General features: G+C 36.9%; 1 protein-coding gene across 2 annotated transcripts in view; it reads left to right on the forward strand.

Moving 5' to 3' along the window:
* Positions 1-23399, forward strand: part of FAF2 (Fas associated factor family member 2) — a 47350-nt gene that overhangs the window by 9840 nt on the left and 14111 nt on the right. For both annotated transcript variants that reach the window (XM_010992417.3, XM_064480112.1), the window contains exons 2-4: positions 14686-14754; positions 19702-19836; positions 21364-21440. In XM_010992417.3, the coding sequence (XP_010990719.1) occupies positions 14686-14754; positions 19702-19836; positions 21364-21440 (281 nt within the window). The remainder of the gene's footprint in view (positions 1-14685; positions 14755-19701; positions 19837-21363; positions 21441-23399) is intronic.

The raw sequence follows: 23399 nt of genomic DNA on the forward strand, positions 1-23399 counted from the left end.
AGTACCCTAATATATACTTGAAGGAGCGCAAGTCCTCTTCATAAAGGGTACATATAGAAAAGGTTTTACATACAGACGACTAGTCTGATATTTTTCAAATATACAGACTTACCCCTGTGATCTTGGGATTAAAAGTGTTAACAATTAAGCTTTGTAGAGTTTTTTCACTTGAAAATTCAAATTTAGCTTACAGTTTTAGTAGCCTTAGAGATAACATTTTCCATAAACTTAATATTAATATGTTACATTTCATTAGCTTTTACCTAGCTGTTTTACATACAAAATGATGACATTCTAATTCTTTCTTCCCGTCTTTATTTGTTAATAGGGATTCCTTTATAAAGATACATGTTCCTTCACCTCTTCAGTTACACTGAATAATAGTATGTATAATAAAGGCAGGATAAATAAACATTGATTCTTTCAGTTATTTCTTAGTTTTTAAATAATGATTTCCTAGCATTCTCCAAAAGTAACCAATGAGGGTTTTTTAATTTGAATTTTAAATTTTTAAAGTTTACAGTAAACTCCTGAATGTAGGCATATTTGCTGTATTACATTTCATTGCCATTGTGCTTGTTAAGTCTTAGATTGTGCCATCTTTGACTCTTTTTCCTAAAGACTTACCATAGTGCCATGGCCCCAGTAGTCTTTGGTAGCTTTTTTAGTTGTTTGACATTATGTTTGACTCATCTTGTGCATTTTCTGCCTAGATCTAGAATCAGCCATTTCTCTAAGAAACTTTGTTTCTTTTTGGTAAGAAATGATATTTAGATGCCACAGGTCTGGGTGCTATGAGTGCTCATTGCTTTTGGGTTGGTCTAGAACTTTTTAGTTAATAGAACTAGGAAATACATGTAATATATAACACGGACATATATTTGTATTGTTTCATGATAAAACAATCTGATATTTCAAATTCAAATTCAGGACTACCAGTTCAAATTTGGCACCTCATTTTACCCCTCTGCTTTCTCCATGCCAAAAAATTTGGTTCTTAATGAGACTAACATAATTATTCATTTGCATTATTACATAATCACCACTTAACTTTCCCCAAATAATAATACACATACTAGTAACAACAATGTGATTATTTAAAACAATTTAAGTCTTTTTATTGCAGAACATATATAGTCAATTAACTGTGCTTTAAAGTCATGTGGGACAGTTTGACTTGGCATAGTTATGCTACATTTGACTTTTGCTTCTGATATTTAGGAATTGTTGCTGCAGCTTTATTTTTTTGAATTTTGTTTTATAAAATAGCTACATGATTCCAAAGTCAGATCTACATGTAAAATATATTTAAAGAAATCTAATTTATTCCTTTCCCTTTTACCCTGTTCCTTGCCTACCCCTACAGATAAGCTTAGAATTAAAAAAAAAAAAAACCTTTTAAAGTATAAGTAATATTTTTAAAAAGATAAATGGCAAGGTATGTTACACACGTTTCTCCAGCTGACTTTTATACCTAATATCGCCTGGTGATCACTGCATAGCAATATGGGTAATTATTTCTCTCGTATTTATAGCTATGTCATACTCTATTGTATGGATATACCATAATTTAGCCCCTTATTGATGGATATTTGGGTTATTTCTCATCTTTTGACTGTAGTAAATAATACAATAAGTAGCCTTGTGTACCAACTTTTTATTTTTTGTCAGTGTGTCTTTGGGATAGATTCCTAGAATGATTTCAGGGTAAAAGGGTTAAATGCTTATATATATATATATGCATATGAGTATGTAATGTCGTTAGATACTGCCAAACTTTCCTCCATGAGGTTTGTACCATTTTGTATTCTAGAATTTATGAGGCTCCAGCAACCTCACCAACAGAGTGTGTTTCAAACTCAGTATAGTTTTAATTTACTTTTTTCTTATGAGTAAGGTTGATCAACTTTCCATATATTTAAAAGGCCGTTTGAGTTTATTTTTCTACGAATTGTCCACTTTTTCTTACTCACTTTTCTAACAAATTGTCCTTTTTCTTCTGTATTAAAAAAAATTTTTATATATTAGGAATATTAATCTTTTGTCTTTGAAATAAGTTCCAAATGTCATTCCATATCATTCCCAGGTCTTTCACTTTGCATATGTTGTTTTTTAACTTTTTATGCAGTCAAAATTTTATTTATATAATACAAAATCTTTTCCATTATTGCTTATGACTGGTTGTGGTTAAAGTCTTGCCCCACATTCAGGTAACAGAAGAATTCACTTGTGTTTTCTTCTAATATTTGTATGATTGGACTCTTAAAACTCAACCATAAAGAAACAACTCAGTTAAAAAGTGGGTAAAAGATCTGAACAGATATCTCACCAAAGAAGATATTCAGAAGGTGGTAAATAAACATGAAAAGATGCTTATCATCAAATGTCATTAGGGAATTGCAAATTAAAAGAACAATGAGATAGCGCCACTCACCTATTCGAATGGCTAAAATCTGAAACACGAAATGCTGACAAGGGTATGGAACAACAGAAATTCATTCATCACTGGAGAGAATATAAAATATAGTACAGCCACTTTGGAGTAGTTAGACAGTTTCTTACAAAGGTAAACGTAGTCTTATTATATGACCCAGCATATCATGCCTCTAGATATTTACTTTAGTGAAATGAAAACTTACGTCCACACCTGCACACAAATGATTATGGCAGCCTTATTCACAATTGCCAAAAATTTGGAAGCAACCAAGATGTGCTTCAGTATATTAAACAAACTGTGGTACATCCATACAATAGAATATTATTCAGTAAAAAAGAAATGATTTATCAAGCGATGAGAAGACATTGGAAGAACCTTAGATGAATATTGCTAAGTGAAAGAAACTAGTCCAAAAAGGCTACATACTGTGATTCCAACTATATGACATTCTGGAAAAGACAAAACTATAGAGATTATAAAGATCAGTGGTTGCCAGGGATGGGGTTTAGAAAGGAGGGAAGAATAGATGGAGCACAGGGGATTTTTAGGGCAGTGGAGCTATTCTTTATGGCACTATGATGATAGATACATGACATTATATATTTGGCAAGACCCATAGAATGTACAGTGCAAAGAATGAAACCCAGTGTAAACTATGGACTTTAGTTAATAATAATGTACAGCTAAAACAAATGTATACAGCATTGCTAGATGTTAGTGATGGGGAAGCTGGCGGTCAGGGAGGGAGTATATGGGAATTCTCCATAGTTTGTATTCAACATAAAACTGTTCTAAGAAATAAGATCAAGGGAAGGGGAAAATAGCTCAGTGGTAGAGCACATGCTTAGCATGCATGAGGTCCTGGGTTCAATCCCCAGTACCTCTGTTAAACAAATAAAAATATACTCTTAAAAATATTTTTTAAAAAGAAATAAGGTCTATTAATTTTTTTTAAACTGTGTTTTCCTCATTGCTTTGAGATGTCTGTCAATACTTAATTTCTGTATGCATTTGGGTTTCTCGATTTTCTTTTCTGTTCCATTGGTCTTTATATATACGTATATACTATTCATAATTATAGACTCTTAAATTTTAATCTTGCAGGCTTGTCTCCCTTGTTGCTCTTTTTCAGAGTTTTCCCAGATTTTCTTGCTTATTTGCTTTTCCAAAAGAATTTTATACTCAACTTCTCAAAACTGAAATTTTAATAAATTTGTCAGTGAATTTGAGGGGATGTGATTGACATATTTATGTTGTTGAATATTCTTTTTCAAGAACATGGTTATGTTGTCTTGGAAGCTTTTTTATATACATCTTTGTGTAACAGTTACAGGCATTTGTGATCAAGTTGGTTCAATTTTGGGGTTATCCAGAATGGGCTGGGCATCAGTGTTTGTTTATGCATTCCTAAGTGTTTTAAGGAATAACATTTGTGTAATTGGCAGAGTAGTATAAATGCAAATTACTCAGTAGAGGATTATCTGTACTGCAGATACTCTTTTAGAAGCATATCTTCGAGGTGGATACTGATAAAGATTAATTTTGTCAATTTTCTTTTGGGCCATTTGAGGCTCATTTGACATATTTAGGAAATCTTACTGGCCATTTCTCCAATATTATATTTTTCTTTAAAATGAATTGCAACACTATAGTAAATTAATAAAATTGAAGATTTGATGTTAACTGCTTCTAGTTGTGTGTGTGTTTTATGAGAGTGCCAGAGATGACAAATAGCAAAATCACTGAACACTGAGGTGCCTGTTAGCTTTAGATTTTCAACCAAGGAAATTGTGAAAATTTTCTGTTTCCTGGACTATATTTAGAAAAGAAAATGTTTTCATGCTAAATATCTGGGGAATTTTTTTTCAGTATTTATACATGTATATATGTATTAGTGCTTATAAATTCCTATTGGAGTTAAATAAAAGTCAAAAAAAATCCACTGCTCTCAATTAATCCTCCACTCTCTGCATTGTCTACCCTAGTTCACACTTCATTTCCCCATTGGACTATTTGAATAACTGTACTGGTGCCCCTAATGAGAGCCTCTCTCTTCAATTTAGCCTTCCTACTTTTTCCAGAATAAACTTTCTAGCAAGGATTTGATTGTGTCATTGTGTTAAGATTTTTCATTTGCTCTGTACTGATTAGAGCAGCATGCAGTCTTCTCTTTGCATCTCATGATATGGCTCATACTTCACCATCCAACTCCATAATTTCACCTTTTCTATTGTTTCCAGTGATGTTTTAAATTTCCCTTAACATGAAGTTCTTTCTCATGCCTCTGTGCCTCCATACATACTCCTTTCTTGCCCTGAAACACCTCCTTTCACTAGTTTGCAGCTCAGAATTGTATCTTCCCTAGTCCCCCAAAGACTCTTCGATTTGTTTACTACTGGTGTATGGTCAGTCATTATCATAATAATTTAATTATTTACATGTCTTTTTACTCCACAAAGTTGTGGGGAATCAGGTCTGTGATTTCTGTGTGGTGCTTGCTGCATGAGGCTCAGTTCGTGTTTGTTGAGTGAATTTAATAACTCACTAGGAATCTCACTTAGCCAGAGGGGCTTTGTTGTGATGTTTTTCTTGATGCTTGTTAGTGTCTCTCTTTGCTAAAACAATTCTAGCAGCTTTTAGTATCTCATTTTTAGGACAAAGGGAAAAACAGAAATTCCAGTTAACCACATTCTCATCTTTGCAGCATGGTATAGAGGAGAGAGCTCCATATTAGGAATTGCACCATTTGAGATCTTGACACTTAATCAGTCCTTCTAGACCTCAGTTTCCATACTTGCATAGTGACTCTAATATATCTCATTTTACAGAATGTTGTAAGAATGGATAAGAAAGCACATAATACAGTGCTTGGCTTATAGAGGGTTAATAAATTGAATCTAAATCCTAGAATACTTTATAATGTCAAATTTTGATTGAAAATTTATTTAACTAAATTTAAAAGTAAATTAACATTTTGTGACTTGATATTAGATTATATGTATATTCACATATACATACATAGACACATCTTATGCATGTCAAACTTTAGAAATATGATTTCAAGCTATTTTGGAACATACGTAATAGCAGGTGTTGACCTCCAGGGTAAGGAGAGAAGATTCAAATTACTGTAGTCAAAAATGAAAATGGAGACATTATTACCAATTCTGCAGAAATAAAAAATTATTAGAAGAGAGTACTGTGAACAATTGCCAACAAGTTGGATAACCCAGAGAAGGTGTACACATTCTTAGGAAAGTAAAACCTCTCAAGACATTTTGAATCACAAAGAAATAGAAAATCTGAGAAGACCTGTAACTGTAAGATTGAATCTGTAATAAAAAATCTCCCATCAAAAAAAAAGCCTTGGACGTGATAGCTTCACCGATGAATTCTACCAAACATTTAAAGAACTAATTCTAGTCCTTCTCCAACTTTTTCAGAAAGTTGGAAAGGAGAGAACACTTTCTAACTCGTTTTATGAGTCCAGCATTACCCTGATACCCAGATACCACAAGAAAACTATAGACCAGTTATGAAGTTAAATTTTCTTTTCCTTTTAATTAAAGGCAGGATTTTGCAAAGCCTTTAAAAGGTGTATTGGGAATTTCCAAAAGGGGAATTTGATATGTAGCATTTTCCAGTCTTATTTGACACCAAATCCTTTGTCCAGAGAACAAATCTCTACCTATTAATTGTTAACCCTGGCCATAAATAGAAGTTTTATATACATCTATGAGCTCTTATTTAGCTACCAGTAGGTACAGTGAAGAAAGGAGAGACCAGGAACAAGACCTCATGCTCTGTGACTTGGGGAAGCTTGTTCACTTCACTAAGCCCCAGTTTCCTTTTGTGCAAAAAGAAGTTGAAATATTGTCCTCAATTTATCTTTATGTGAAAATTTAAAACGTTTTAAAAAGATATCTTATTCTCAATTGAACAAAAGTTTTGTTGAAATTTTCCAAATTGAGGATTTATGGAAAACTTCTTGTTTTCTAACATGAATTAATTAAATAATAGTGGGAGGCAGTATAGCACAGGAGACAACCTGGACTTCAGAGGTAGTTATTCCAGGTTTCAGTCTCAACTCCACCACGTATCATTATTCTTAGACAAGGATATTCTTAGACAAGGTACATGATCTTGAATCCATAGGTTTCTCAATGATGAAAATGAGGGCTTTATTACTTACGGTGCTTATTGCATAGTAATAGGTGCTTAGTAAATGGAAACTGCTGGTATTTAATTTGGTGAATTAGTAATTAAATATGATCTAGGTTTATGAGCTTTAATTACAGATCAGAGCCTAGATATGATCACTTCACTTCCTGGAGGGACTTCAAATTCCATTTCTCCTGCCACTCCCAGAGGGCATACTGCTTATTGCATAAAGCAAAGCTGTTTGTGTGGTTGGAAGGGGAGAACAAAGATCTCTGCTTTTTGCCAGGTTTGTCTCCGGGAATAACTGAAAGCAAAAGTTGAAACACACATCCTCAACAAGCTAGAGCCAACAAGCCGAGTGGGATTTACAGAGTAGATTTCAGCTGAGATTTCACACTGACCTCCCCTCCTACGGTGTCTGTTAGTATAAACAGCTAAGGTGTGGGAAGAGAAACATTTCTTAGGTAAGCACCCATGATTACTGTGGAGTGATTAACTCTAGTTACCCAATCCCTATCCATATAATTGAATGAGACATCTGGTTAAAACATTGTTTGTGATGACTTCCTTGAGTCATACTTAAGCAAGAGAGAGATCAGGGGTCACAGTATTTTGGAATTAGGTCACCGCGTGGTGTTGATAGCCTCTTACCTTCTGCCTTGGGAGAGAAGGAAGTTAGACGAAGGCTGGCGTAGAAGAAGGATATAGAATAGCTCACACACTTTTCCTCCAATCTATCCTGTTCATTTTGCTAGAGATTGATCAGGGTTCGGGGTATTTTTTTGCCCTAAAGATAAATACTGCCCTTCTACTAATGCTGTCGGTCAGTTACACTTTTGTGTAAATTGGTGTAACTAAATGTGGTATTATGCTAAGTCCTTGGGAGGACAATTCATGCAAGAGGAGTTAGCTCTAAGGGGAGGAGTAAGCAGGGAAAGATCATCTTAGAGTAAGGGATATCTCAGTAAGACAGACTTGGATGGATGGCCCAAAAGGGGATTTGCAGGAGACCTTGGCCCTGAGAGATTAGAGGGAGCAGGAGGTCCCAGAGTTAACCTTTCTATACATCAAAGCTGTTTTGTCCAATGCCATCTTAAGTCACCTCAAATGTCTGTGGATCTAAATGTAAACTAGAGTTCTAGCAAGCCAGTTAGGAGAGAGTGCAGATTTAGCTAACCTTTACTGAACACTTGTCGTATGCCTGAATTAGTGTGGAGTGCCCTCCACACAATTCTTGAAGAATCTTGGTATTCTTAGCTGATAATGGGCATGATGGCAGTATCTGTCTCATAGGATTGCTGAGGAAAATGCAGTGAAGATGGCTAGCGTGGTTCTCACACAAAGTAGGAATAAATGAGTGATGACAAGAACCATGCTTAAAAACTAGAGAGGGATACAGAAACCAAAGTTGACCATTACCATGGGGGCAGGATCCATTCTTACATTTTCTACTGTATGCTAAGTGAGGCTCTGCACTGGGTCTTGGGGATAGAGAGATAAGAGTGCTCTTCTCAAAAGAAAGTTCCTTTTTTTTTTTAAATTTTTTGGGGTGGGGGTAATTAGATTTAAAAGAAAGTTCCTTTTAAAAGAGAATTACAGCCTGTTGAGTTCTAAAGAAATTAGTTTGGGAGGAACTTGAAACCGGTGACTGAGGTTATTAAATACAACATTCTGTCTACTTCCCTGTTTCACCTCTTCCGTAAGTGCTTATAGCAAAATGTTATTGCTAAGGAAAGAATTGGTAGCAAAGTTAATGCGGTGTCTCCGGCCAAAGCTGCCGTATTCTTTCTTTTTGAACAAAGCTAGCATTGCAAAACTTAATTGGTGCTGAAATGGCTATTGGCTTGAGACATTTAGCTTTTGACTCATGTTGAAAGCAGCCCTATTCAGTATAAAATGGAATAAGCCTTTTGAAGTGCATTTTAACAATATGTATCAAGAGCTTTAAAATATGCACATTCCTCTCAGGGAAATTTGAGACTGTGAAAAAAATGCATATTTCTTGGCCCATAATGTTAACTGGATCCTAAGAGGGGAAATCCTAAATACAGAGAAACCTGATAAACAGAAATGTTCATCAAAGTGCTGTTTTAATAGCAGAAAATCAGAAGCAGTTTTAACATCTATATGTATATTGTTTTAGCCAATTGGAATATTATATAACCATTAAAATGGTTATAAGACTAATGCATAAGGGACTCCTTGGTAGAATAAGTAAGAATGCTCAGATTTGTACATATATAGGAGAGAGGAATTTCAAGAAGAAGAGAAAATAGAGAAAGCTCCCCAAACCTTGACTGTATGCAGTGATGTGAAAGCTGGGGCTGGTTACAATGTGGAAGGAGTAAGGTGGAAAGATTGGTTCCCAAGCCACAAGCGAAAACACCAGAAGAGTCCTACAGACATCAAAGTGCAAAGGTGAATAGATTTTTCATAAGATGCTTACAGTCCAGAAAGGAGAAGCAAAGCCCATTAACCAGTCCGTGTGTGTGTGTGTGTGTGTGTGTATAAAGTCTGAAAGGGAAATTGGATCAAAACTCTAAATCCTCTTCTTAGAGTGTGGGTAACTAGAAGGAAATATACTAAAATGTTAAACAGTTGATAGTGGTTGTGACCACAAGGAAACCTCCCCCTTCCCTATCTTTCTCTAGTATTTAAACTTTCTTAACCTCACTTATACTAGGTTTTAAAAAGTATAAAACAGAGAAAACCTAGGTAGCCAACCCTTGTCCAGGTTTATGAGTGCAGCTGTTTTCAGACAATGAGTGCCAAGTGAGTCTGGCATGTTTTCCATTTGCCCCTGTGAGAGGTCACTGGCCATCCTGGGGCTAGCATTGAGGGCAGGGAATCTGTTCCCACACGACGCACTGAGCATCTTGATGGAGTAAATAAGTGCATTTATCTGTGTTTAGCAGTCTGTTTCCACTTTTTCTCCTAATCTTTGTAAACACTTTCCTTTACCAAAAATAAAATTTTCTCACTAAGATGGGCAAAATTATTTCAACAATTTACCTCATTCTTAGTAAATAACACTATCATCTCATTTACTTATGAATCAATCTTAATATTTCTCTTCCACTTGCACACATTATCCAATTTCTTCAGCTCTACCTTTACAGGATACCCCCAATCTATCCTCCTCCTCCCCTCTTCACTGCTACCATCTTATGCTGAACCACCATTCTCTTTCCCTTGGACTCCTTGCTGGTGTCTTGCTCTCTTTCATGCCCTCTACAATTAATTCCTCACACAGAAGCTAAAATAACTTGAAAAAAATCTACATATGGTCATGACACTTCTGCTGAACAGAATTAAATTAAGGCTCTAGGTTAGTGATTTTCAACCCTGGCTCTGCAGAAGAATCATCTAGAAGCTCGCTCCCTCCCTCCCAGGAAAAAGTTTACCTATGCCTAGACGGTACATTCAGATAATCTGATTAAATTGCTTTGAGGAGGGGAGGGCTCTAGTCACCTGTGGATTCCCCTCTGGTGCTTTGGATATGCAAGCAAGGCTGAGAAACTGCCCTAGATGAATGTTGTCTCCCCTGCCTACTCCTCAGACCTTATCTACCAACTTGCCAAGCTTGTTCTGTCTCAGGTGTGTCCCTCCTACCCCAGTTTTTTTTTTTTTCTTTTTGAGTAAACTTTTTTTATTTTAGAATAAATTTAGATTTACAGAAAACTTGCAGACGTAGTATACGGACTTCCCCATCGTCACTCGGTGCTCCCTGTTAACATCTTGCATGATTGGTTGGGCACTTTTGTCACAATCAGCCAATGTTATTGCACTGAAGTATTGACTAAAGCCATACTTTATTCAGATTTCTTTAGTTTTTACCTAATGTCCTTCTTCTGTTGCAGGATCTCACCTTGCATTTAGTGACTATTGGCTCCTCTTGGCTGTGACAGTTTCTAGGACTTTCCTTGTCTTTAATAACTTGACTGAGGAGCGCTGGTCATGTATTTCATGGATTGTCCCTCAATTGGGATTTGGCTAATGTTTTTCTCATGATTAGGCTGGAGTTAGGGGTCTGAGGACCAAGACCACAGGGTTGTAAAGTGCGTTTTCATTACATTTTATCGAGGGTGCCTACTGTCAACATGATTTATCACTATCATGTTGACCTTGGCTGTGTAGTGTTTGTCAGGTTTCTCCACTATGAAGTTAAATCTTTTTTCTTGCTTTTCCATACTGTACTCTTTGGAAGGAAGTCAATATGCACAGCCCATACCAAAGGAGTGAAGAATTATAATCCACCTCCTTGAAGGCAAAGTACCTATTTACATAATTACTTGGAATTCTGCGCAAGATGTTTGTCTGTTCTCCCCTGTTTATTTATTTATTTAATCGTGTATTTCTATCTGTCTGGACTCATGGATGTTTGTTTTGTTCTTTGGATTATAATCCAGTATTACTTCGTGTTGCTCAGATTGTACCAGCTTTGGCCACAGAGTTCTTTCAGTTGATTCTGATTCCTGTATCGCTTCGATGTACCCCCATCCTTGTGGGGTTTATGAGTGCTTCCTTTCTTTCTGGCACTGCAAGATGCTCCAGTGTTAGAACCCCAAATCTGGGCGATGTGTGTGCTTGCTGCTGGCGTGTGTGTTGTTGATCCTAGGTGCTCTCAGCTGACAGAGCAAGGATGTGAATGTACTAAGCTAGCTAGTTTTGTATGCAACCATCTGTCTGTAATAAGTTTAAGCATGAGTTGACTCAAATGTCTTCAACTCCCATCCATTACCACATGGATTATTCTGGCCTTCTCCCCGTGACTGTAACTTCCCACTTCAACAATGAGAAAACTGGCTCCCATGATCTGTTTACTTAATTGTTCAAGTCCAGTATATTTATATAGATACAGTGGCTTCAGAATTAACACATACCCCCATGTAAGACCACTCTGTCAAATGAAGCGTCGTGCTTGTATGCGGTTCCTTTTGCCTTTAATCTTACGGACTCCACACTCATTTCCAGCTGCTTAGGTCAGCACCTTCCCCCCCCCACCCCTACTCCCTTCAGTGAGGTTGTTTCATATGTATTTTTTTGTCTCAGAGTTTTTGCATTTGTCCTTCTGCCTGGACATGTTTCCCCACGGTTAGACCTTTATCTTTCATCAGATCTCTGAAATGTTACCTCCTTGGAGGGACCTTCCTTGAGCACTCAGTCCTAAGGAATCCCCTAGCCTAAATTGTTTTCATTTATTTGCTCTGTGTGTGTGGCTTCTTTTGGTCTCCCTCTGGTAGGAAACAAATGTAATGAGAGCAGGGACTACATCTATGTCCTGGATGTCTAGAATACTGGCTCAGTGCGTATTTGTTGCTATATGAATGAATAGTCCTGTCCTAGACTATGGCTGGTGCCTGTCTTTAATATTCATCAGCAGTGGTTGAAAGCAGGCTTGTTCAGTTAGGCTTCCAGTTTACCCTGATTCACTACTTACAAAAGGATTTTGCTTGCAAATTAGGTTATTTCAGTATACTGAAGATGTGCAATTACCCTGATTATTCTGTCCTACAATGTTTATAACCCTTTTTTAAAAGTTATTTTAATTAGTGAATTACTCTCTCTAGTCCTGTGTACAATTGTACAGTATCTGGCTGTACATTAGAATCAGCTGAGAAGCTTTTTTAAAAAAACAAACCAACCCTGATTCTCTGGCTCCATCCCTGACTTATCGCCAGGAAGATTCTGCAAATTTGCATTTTTAACAGCTATCTTAGGATCTAGTAAAAATATTTGGAGTTTAAAAGTCTCAGGGCATTAATGTACAATGAGATTTGGTGAAAATGTCTGGAGGATTTCACTTTATAGCTATGATTGTTGAAGCTTATACTAAAACATCTTTTTACCTTGGACTAACTTTTTCTGCAACCTTTTTAGCCCTTACGATGTGCTAGGTATTGGGGAGCATTGTGTATAGATGAATCCCAGACATTGCGCTTAAGGAGTAGTAGAATGAATGTAAATAGTTGTGAAAGAAGGTAGAAAATAATAGGTACATGAGGGAGGTAGAAACATTTTTGGTATTTAAAGGCAGAGCGGTCATTCACACCCTGAGAAGGTAAAAATAAAATCCAGTTCTTAAAGAGAATGTACAGAGGGAAGGTGGAACCCTGGACATCCCTGTTCTCCGCAGGGGGCTGTAAGGAAGTCAGAAGTTAAAGGGGAGCCTGTTACAAGCCAGAAGGCAATAGCCAAACTGGTAGGAGAGGCCTGGGAAGGTCAGGAACCAATATCCAGATTATCAGAGTTGTCGAAGCCAAGAGTCCTTACTAGAGCTTTAGAGTTCTTAGCAAAGCTTTCCAGTTGAAGTACTGAAAATTTTACAGTATTTTAAACATATAATTTTATTAGCGAAGTTTATGTACTATTTGTGAATTTTAAAAAAAGGCAATTGCATACCTAAAGAATGCAAACTTCAGTTTTTGTTTTGTTCTTTTAAGCTCTGGCTATTCAGTCCAAATTAAATCCCTCATGTTGCACATAAAGGAAGCTAAAATTCAGAGTTAAAATGTGTCTGGTCCATGATCACAGGATGCAGAACCAAAGAACCTCAGGCTCCTGACTCACAGGTGCCTGTTAACACGTTCTTGTCAGGTTGAGCTCAGTCTCTTTTTGCTGTTGGTTGCTGATTGTTAAGAGGAATTCCTTGAGGGCAGAGACTGTGTTGTATTCATCCCAAAACCCTGGACAGAGTAATACACAAAGCAGACAGTAACAATAGATGTGTGTTGCATGAAAGGATGGATGGATGGGTTTGGCTTTTGTATTTGACCTGGAAGGAAGGCTAGGATTTAGCTCTGTGGCAATCCTGGTCATTAGATGTACACGTGGACTGTTAGATTTGTTGAGTATTGGACACCTAAGGGGAAGTAGAAAATAATATAGAAAGCTAGGTTGGGGTCACATTATAGGAACACTTGAGTGCCAAACTAAGGATTCTGTATTTTATTATCCAGTCAACTGAAATGTTTTGAGCAGAGGAGTAACAGACACACACCCAGACACAAAAAGAGACTGGGGGCAGGGGAAGAGTTAGGAAGGAAAGAAATTTAATTTGACAGTTCACTCAAGATGTTATAAAAGCTTGATTAAAGGTGCTGGCTCTGGAAATGGAAATGTGGTTGTAGATATACAGAAAACAGACTTGATTACTGATGAAGCGTAGAGTTCAAGGGATAGAGCGCACTCAGAGATAAGGCTGCAGTTCCAGGTGTCATGTTTGCCTGTGTATTTTGGAGGGTGGTGGTGGTGGTAACACACATGGTGGTTTTAAATAGTGCTGATGCCACATCTAGGTGGAAATGTGGAATAGGCTCTTGGGAAAGTGCTGCTAAACTTGAGAAGAGATGGTGGGTCCGGAAATTAAATTAGGAGTTATTTGAGTAGAAAGGATCATTGAAGGCTGAGGATTAAATGAGATTGCCAGAAAAAGACAAAAACGAAGGGCACATCCGTAGGGAAACGCCTGCATTTAGAGGGAATGGAAGAAGAGGAGCCAGAGAAGGAGCTTTGGTCATAGACAAAGTGAAGCTTGAGAGCAGTACAAGGAGAACAGAGTAGGGAAAATTCTTACTGTAGGGAAACGTCTGAATTACAGGCCCTTTTTAATAAAAAGTTTTGTACAATTTATAATATAAGCTAAATTATGTGGCAGTTGGTAAAATGATGTAAGTTAATGACCAGCCTTGCATTTTGCAAAAAAACCTGCATAATTATATCATTATGTATTATAAACAGAATAGATGGTTAGCATTAAAGAATATTTTGTTGGACCCAGAGGTTGAAGAAATCTTTTATTTTTAAACTTGAATTTGAGATAGCATTGCTTTTAATCAAGTAGTCTTCTTGATTGAAGTTTTGCAAGACAGGAAATTTTCATTTTTGTTTCAATGGGAGTAATATCTATAATAACAGAGTGAATAAATTCTGAATAGTGAAGTTTGACCATGTTTGAACATCTGCCTTCAACACTTCTTAGTGTATTTTCCCAGCAGTATTTATAAGTATTCTCTTAGCAGTAAAAATATCCAGTAAGTACTGTCATTTTTTTCCCTAAGCAACTTTGTTCTTAACTTTCTTTTCAGGATCTGACTGGCATAGAATCTATGGATCAGTGTCGCCATACCTTGGAACAGCATAACTGGAACATAGAGGTATAGTAGGATTCATTCTGAGCTGCTTTCTTTTTCCCTGGTCTGATAACAGATCTCAAAGACATGTATTTTTTTTCACAGCATGAATCTCCTCTCAATAGATTTTTTTTTTTAAATGTATGACTTTTTGGTCTTTAAAAATAAATTTGTGCAAGATGAAGATTATAATCGAAGTTTATAACATCATAGAAGAGGTTGTGACCAAATCCCTTAATATAGTGTCCCTCCCTCTTTATTTTTTTCTTAATGGCCTTTGGAAAAAATACTGTTTTTTATGTTTGTTTTATAACCAGATACCATAATGTGAGCCTTCTTATTACCTATTTTATAATTTAGTTTTTGGATTTTCTAGGTAGTTGTGTCATGTGCAACTCAATGTTGTTTTTTTTCAGTATATGGGCCTTCTGTTTTACTTGATCATTGAATTGGCTAGAACTTCAGAACAATCTCAGTTAATAACTGTAGTAGCAAACGTCTTGTCCTTACTATAATGCCTCTAGTGTTTGATCATCAAGTGTGATGTTGGTCATTGTTTTGAGATAGAGCCGCTAGAATATAAGTAACTTCCATGAGAGCAGAGGGTTTTGGTTTTTGTTTTGGGTTTTTTTGGTTTTGTTAACTGCTGTGCTCCCAGCATCTAAAATTGATCCTGATACATCATAGGCTCTCAGGGGGTATCTGTTGACTGTTTTTCCATCCTGGTATAGTAATAGTTTTATATCAAGAGTGGATGTTGACATTTATCAAGGACCCTTTTGATCTCTTTTTGAAATTCTGTTTTAGTTACGGTATATTATTTGAATAGGGTGCTGGATTTCTGAAAATATATTCCTAAGTGATACTTAGTTATGCAGCACTATTTTTGAGGAATTAAATTCTAGGGCCTGGCAGTATACCAGCAAACAAGACCAAGTCCCTACTCCCATGGAGTTTAATTCTAGGTAATTGTAGTTTGTAATAAATGCTACAAATGAGTGCAGAAAATGTAACCGAGAAGATCTGGGAGGTTATTTTAATAAGTAAGGCCTTTCTGAGGAGGTTATATTTGAGCTGACACCTGAGTGATGAAAAGGAATGATGACTGTGAGAATTCAGGGGGAAATGCATGTTGGCAGAGGGAATGATGTTGCCCTGTGTGATGCATTGGTGCTCTCTCTCTGTTAGACTTTGATTTCAGGCATATGCTGGCTTTAAAAAAATGACTGACTTGGTAAAATGAGTTGAGAAGCATAAATAGCAAAGATTTGAAAGACAGCACTTGAAAACTTATTTTTGCCTATTGTTTATTAACTTCTTCGTGTTTTTACCCATTATTCATAATCTGTTCCCTACTTCTTTCTTAACAAGCTTTCTTAGAAAAATGCTTTTTCCGTAGAGATTTTCAGTGATTTATGGTACAGGCTGTACAAAGCAGCACGTCTTTTACTCTCTTCTGTGTCTGCTCTGTTATCCCCACTTCTCCTTATTTTCTTATGCTTTTTTTCCTTTTTTAAAAATGATACTTGCTGGAGACTAGTTTTTAATTTGATTGTTTTATTTATAAAAAGCTCTTATATTTATCAGTTCTTTTTTTCTGCTTATTTATTAAGCAAAATCTAATTTTTTTTACACTTTTGTATGATTGTCTTTTTTTTAGCATCTTGATTTTTGCTGGTTTTTTTTTTTTTAAGAATACAAATTTATTGGTACGCTTGCATTTACGGCTGTGGATTTTCTTCTGAAAATACATTTTAAAAGTTTTGATTTTCTTCTTTGGCCCAAGAGTTATTTAGGAATACTTTGGAATTCCTGTTGGCTTTTTAAAATTTATTCTTTTTATATTGATCTTTCATTTTATTTTTTAATATAACATTTATATATTAAGGAAGTTCTTGTGATTTAATAATATTCCTTATTATGAAATAAATATTTTTAAATTAAGTGTTTCAAACTTAGAGAAAAATACAGAGATAAAAGGGACAACCATGTACCTACCATCCAGCTCCTGAAAACCAGACATTTTGCAATGCTTGTTTCAAATTTCTTTTAAACAGATATGGATAAAATCAAAGCCCCATGTACATTGCTTGTGTGTTGTCCCAGCCCGCACCCCACCTCCTCTCTTTTTTCTTTCCTAGAAGCAACCACTGTTGACAACTAGGTGTTTATCAAGCAGTGTGTTTTTTGTGGGATAAGGGTTTGGTGTCTGCATTCAATCAAGCTTATTAGATGTATGATTATAATCTGCTATTTTTTTCTGTTTACTTATTAATAAGACTACTTGACATGATGAACCTGAATGTGGTTTTATAGATTTCCTTATTTCCCATTGATAATGTCTTTTTTTTCCTAATTACAAAAATAATACATGTCTGCAAAAAATTTAAAACAGAATTTATAAAGTTGAAAATGAAAGTTCTTGGTAACCATACTCGAGATAACCACGTTTGACGTTTTAGTGTATTACATGTCCTTCCAGACTTCCTTATGTGTACAGCTCTGCTAGGTGTGCTGACAGAGTGCATAAGCTTTCCCAGTGTTAGTAACAAGTGTATCAAAGAGAATGCTTTTCTACATGCTGTGGAAAGGCCTACGTGGTGCAAGTAAAATGCACTAATTCTATGTTTATTTTGAGAGGGAGACATTTTCTAGCTTATATATAGTTTGACTATTTTATTTGACACATACAGACACATAGCTGTGAGAACTTTCTTGTAATAATACCTTTTGTTAATATCAGGTGATACTTATTACTTTAAATTTAAATTTGATTTATTGCTATTGCTGCTCCTCTTTTATTTGTTGGTTTACAGTTACTCTGGTGTAATATCAATCATTCTTTAACAGGAAATGACATAGAAATGTTAAAAACTTGTTGGAAAAGTACCCATGCACACATGCACACTCACACAGGCAAATATTTCCAAAAAGTGTAAATAAGACAGTGCTCACCCTTAATCCCATCATTTCTGGTGGCTAATGATGTAATAACGTCTTTTTTACATGGTTCTTGATCATTTGTGTATCTTCCTTGGGGAAATGTCTATTCAAATCCTTTGCCCATTTTTAAATAGGGTTGTTTGTCTTTTCATTGGTGAATTCTGTATGTATTCTGGATACCAGACCCTTATCAGATACATGCTTTGTAAGTATTTTCTCCCATTCTGTGGATTGTCTTTTTTTTTTTTCAAACCTTTCATAGAATGAGGAAACAATCTCAAACTTAGAGAAAAGTTGTACGTACAGTACAAAAATTATTTTTTCTTAAACCAGGGTAACTTGCCTACCGGATGTCCCATCACCACTAGTACTTTGGGGTGCATTTGCTGTAACCAGGACTGCGTAACCACAGTGTATGGGTTGTCTTTTGACTTCTCTGATGCACAAAAATTTTTGGTTTTGATGAAGTCTAGTTTACCTATGTTTTTTTCTTTTTGTTGCTTATATTTTTAATGTCTTGTCTAACAAATTACTGCTTAATCCAAGGTCACAAAGATTTTCACCCATGTTTTCTTTTAACAATTTTATAATATCAGCTGTTACATTTAGGTCTTTAATGTATTTTGAGTTACTTTTTGTAATATAGTGTGATTTAGGCTTCATTATTTTGCACGTGGATGTCCTGTTGTCCCAGTCCCATTTGTGGAAAGACTGTTCTTTACCCATTGAATTGGGTCCTCATACTTGAAAACATGAAACCTAGAGGACTGCCTGAAGTTAACCACTTGGCAGAGTTGAAAGCCAGCTGTCAAGGTCATACGAGTCCTCCAAAAGACCACCCCCACTTCTGACAGCAACTGCAAGTTCAGGGCACTCCTAAAACCGTCAGATTTTGTAGTTCACTAGAAGAGCTCACTGAAAGCTATTATAACTCACAGTTACTGTTTATTACAGGGAAAGGAGACAGATTAAAATCAGCTGAAGAAAGAGACAACGTAAGGCAGAGTCTTGAGTTCCAGACACAAAGATTCCATACTTATCTCATGGAATGAGGGCATGTTACCCTCATGGCATAGATGTATGACAGTATATATGAAGTATTGCCAACCAGGGAAGCTCACCTCGGCTTCCAGGTCCAGAGTTTTCACTTGGGCTTCATTACATAGGCATGATTGATTTGGTTGGTTGCCTATGTGACTGAACTCAGTCTTCAGGTTGACTGGTACTGCATTACTGCAAGTCCCGGCCTAAATCACATGGTTGGCCTTTCTGGGGTGGTCAGCCCCATCCTAAGATCCCATAACAAAGACACTCCTGTCAGGTGTGGCACAGGTTATCTCCAGGAGGCAAGGCAAGGACCAGGCTTTCCTTTGGGTAAGGCTGAATTTTTTACTACACTGGGACAAATACCCATTTTCAGGAGCTGAGTTAGGAAGGGACTAAGATTTTTTTTCACTAAGCATCATCTGTTGCCAAGAATTGTATTAGAAACTTTATGTATGGTCACCTCATCAAATTGTCAAACCCCGAGAAATACTGTTTCTTCATTTTGCTCATGAGAAAACTGAGGCTTATAAGCCACGCAGCTTTTCCAAGTGGTAGAGTTAGATTCAGACCCAAGTTCCTCTACTGCAAAGCCAAGCCCTCCGTCAAAAACACCCATCAGAACTGCTCTGTCGCACAGCTCTGGGGGCACTGCCTGCATTGTATTTTCTGCTGACGTTTTTCCTCAGGCTGTTACAGTGAAGCACCTTGCATCCCAGCCACTCTAAGTAACACACACCACTTGAATAAAAGCAGTGTGCTTGCTTATAAATGGAGCATCCAGGCAAGTTGCTTGGACTATTCTACTGTGGGTGAATTCTGAAGCCATCACCACAGCTTGCCCGCCTCCCACCATAAGTTAAAGGTCCATGAGCATATACTTCCTGGTGACCTGTTTTGAAACACTGAGCAATGGTTGCCTCGTCTCTTCTAGTCTGATGAGAGCATCACTGAAGCTCTTGCTACTTTTTTTTTTCTTCCCAGGCTGCTGTACAGGACAGACTGAATGAGCAAGAGGGTGTACCAAGTGTTTTCAACCCACCGCCATCCCGACCCCTGCAGGTTAATACAGCTGACCACAGGATCTACAGCTACGTTGTCTCCAGACCACAACCAAGGGCAAGTTGTTTCATCGCTGGAACCTCCCGTTTTTATTTTATAAGTTCATTTACCTGGTTATGGTGTTCTCTGTATGATAGGACCGAAGGAAATACTCAGAATGTAAACCTGTTAGCTAGACTAGCTCCTTGGCAGATTTATTGGATTTATCATTTTTCTTTGATTCCTTAATGAACAATAGAGTAACTGTCCTTTTTTTCCCATTTCTATGCCAGTTATTTGAAGAGTTTCCTTTGCCTTGTTTTGAGTAATAGTGCTTTATTTACATGTCTAAAAATGTTTGCTACATGTTTAATAGAGCTTCAGCTTCTAGAATGTTACTGAATTCTTTGTTGCTTCCTTTTGCTTAAGTTTATGCTACGTCTAGGGAAGAACTGTGGGGGCCTTGGCCATATCTTTGAAATTAGTCTTGAAGGGCCAGTAGCAAGGAGGTGGTTCAGTTAAATTCGCAGGCGTTTAAGAGTGCCCCAGTGCACTTGGTATTTTGCTGTTGGAGATCTAGAGAGGAACAGAGGCGTTCTTCCCCCTTCAGATTATTTGCAGTGAAATTAGGTAAGTCAGGTGTGTGTACTGATAATGAATTCCAAGGAGCTTTTTGGAGTTTCTTTTTCTTATTCTTGGAGTTACATGCACCTCTTACACTTGGATTTAGAATTCCAAGAAGGCACCTCCTTTACCCTTGCAGCAGCTGGAATTTACTCCATCATCCATCATCATACCTCTTTGTGGAATATTTGGCAGTGTTTTAAAAATGGAGTTTCTAAGTAGTTGCTCTGGGGTATTCTGAAGCAGAAGAGCAGAGATTCCTAAAACAATTACATGACCCAAGGGGTCCTTCTTTGTGTGCCCAATGTTTCCTCACTTTGTTTTGGGCTTTACTAAGTATTTGGGTCCCTGATGTCCACTGTGGAGCCTCTGAGCTCTCTGGCCATGGACACAGAGAGGGTCTCAGGTTAACACAATATGACGTATAAGAAATGCTTTGTAAACTTTAGAGCCCTTTATCTATGCTAGTTAATAATAAGAGCAGCAAAAATCAGTGTTGTTAAAATAATAATTAACATTATCATCACTAAGATTAGCAGCTATATGGAGGTTTATAGTTATGGTTAATATAATTATGTCATTTATATACAAATGCCCAGGGTAGTAATAGTGGTTATCTTTCTTGTTATTTTTAAATACTGTATTTTAGTGTGTTAACTCTAAAAGGGAAAGAATGAAAATTTATGATTTGGGGAGGAAAACTTGCAGTTGAATTTGACAGTATAAGTAGCGGGAAAAAAAGTGTTGAAGCAAATTTAATACAAAAATTATTTGAGAAAAGGAAAATATAATAATGTTAGATGAAATTAGGTCAAAAGTAGTTGGTTTTTAAGAAGCATAAGGTGCCCAGAAAGAGAGAATCACTTATTGCAGGGAGAGACTCTTGTGAAAAGACGGAAAAGAGTGAAATTCTTAACTAGCAGTTTTACAAGGTATTAAGGGTCGAGAGAATGAGCTCTAACTTTGTTTTTGGAATTTCAGGGGCTGCTTGGATGGGGTTATTACTTGATAATGCTTCCATTCCGGTTTACCTATTACACAATACTTGATATATTTAGGTACGTACCTTTGTATTTATGTGTTAGTAGTGGTTATTAGCAAGAGGGTAAACTTTGGAGCTAAAACATAGACTGGAATGAGATTTAATCTCTATCAGTTTTGACTTGCCAGTTTGTCATCAGATTGAGTACTTTTTCTGAAGTGTTCATATAATGTGAAAATACTTTGTTTTTCAAGCATAACAACAGATGTTGTGAAATGGAATTGTTTTAAAGTTAGTCTTGCCTATCATTTTCACAAATGACTCTACCTACATGTGTGGCATCCTCCCCATCCCACCATGTTTGTTCCCTTACATTTCCTAGTTAATCTTCACACCCGTTCCTTTCCAACCACTGTTATCTACTAGCTTCACACTCTTGTAACTTTACCCTAAACCGTCCTGTAGTTCATAATCCCAACAGGTTCTCTTCCTCTGAGTTCACCTACTTTTTTTTCTGGATTCCTCCTGTAAGTTTCACCGTTCTAAACACACCTTCTATACATTTCCCTCTGTCCTAGCAACCCATGGGTTGCTGACACTGGACCCCTTCCACATGTATACCCCCTTGCTTCACACCTTCAAGTTTGTTCTCACTTCCTTCACGTACCACTCAGCTTAGTACAGGAAGCTACAAAAAGGCTAGAAACTGTCATGGGGCCCAAGTTGCTGGCACATCAGGCTTGGGGTGTCTGGCCTGGAGCTGAGTAGTAGATAAACCTACACCAATGCTTTGTGGAGAACTGAAATATTTATGAGCATCCAGGCCAACAGATGGAGCTAGAACATGTCGTCTGGGCCTTGCATACAGGGCAGCCTGTACCTCCCCCTGAACATGGGCTGGTCTTTGCCTTGCTCTCGGGAGCAGAGGCTGAAGGTAAGGACCCGGCAGTTGCAGAAGTGTGAGGATCAGACAGTATCTTCCACCTTGGCCGCTTGGTGTCTGATGGAGCTGCTGCCATAATAGCTTCCTTGCTTTAGCAAAGGTCTTGTTGTTCACCAATTAACGATTAGTACTTTTCCCATCCTGTTTTATTTAAGAATGGACATATCAGAACCTTTAAAATCATAATGAAGACTCAGGGTTTTTTTTTTTTTATTTTTGTTTTTGTTTTTTAATGGAAGTACTGTGTATTGAACCTGGGACCTTGTACATGCTAAGCATATGCTCTACCACTGAGCTGTACCCACCCCATGAAGACTCAGTTGACACCTCTATTTTTTTTTAAGCTGATTATCATAAATTGTGTTGGCCCTGGGGATATATTGTAATGAGAAACAGAAAAGTTAAACCTTTATCCATTCTTGAATGGACCAAAATTTGAAAACTTAAAAGAATAATAAGATAATCCTAAAATACTTGATTTTAGCAAGTTATCAAAACATCAGTCTTCTGAAGGATTTAACCACTCCCCCTCCACACACAGCTTCTTATGTTGTTAGTTTGCTCTGGAATGTTTGTGTCAGTGAATTTGATTTGATAGCTCAGGGCAGATTCCAAGTGAAATTGTGTACATATGGGGAATTTGTTAAGAGAATAAGGAATTGGCTCAAGATTTGGTAAGGGAGGTTATAATAGTGTAGTCAGCTTTTCTTTACTGAAAAATTCCTCAAGTATATAAATATTGTTTGCTTTCCTTCGAAAAAATATGCATGGCATGTGTTACTAATTTTAATGCAACTGTATCTTCCAAGCAACTTGTTTAGTGTTATGTAGCACATTGACTTATCAGGCCTCTGCTTATTGCCTTTTATGGAAACCCGAAGGATAAATAAATGGCGGTATACAAATGTGATGGGCTGTTCAGAAACAGGTGTGTGGTACCACCTTTAACCTTCCAAGAGCTGTCAGCTCTCCAGCTCTGCCAGTATTGTCTGGCTCAGGTTTATAACTCCCTCCGTGGAAGCTGTTAACTGTGATTCACTGAGCAGATTTACTTGCCCCTTTGAAGAGTAAGTAAATCATGACTACAAGTTT

Source organism: Camelus dromedarius, chromosome 27 (assembly GCF_036321535.1).
Source record: "Camelus dromedarius isolate mCamDro1 chromosome 27, mCamDro1.pat, whole genome shotgun sequence".
Lineage (NCBI taxonomy): Eukaryota > Metazoa > Chordata > Mammalia > Artiodactyla > Camelidae > Camelus > Camelus dromedarius.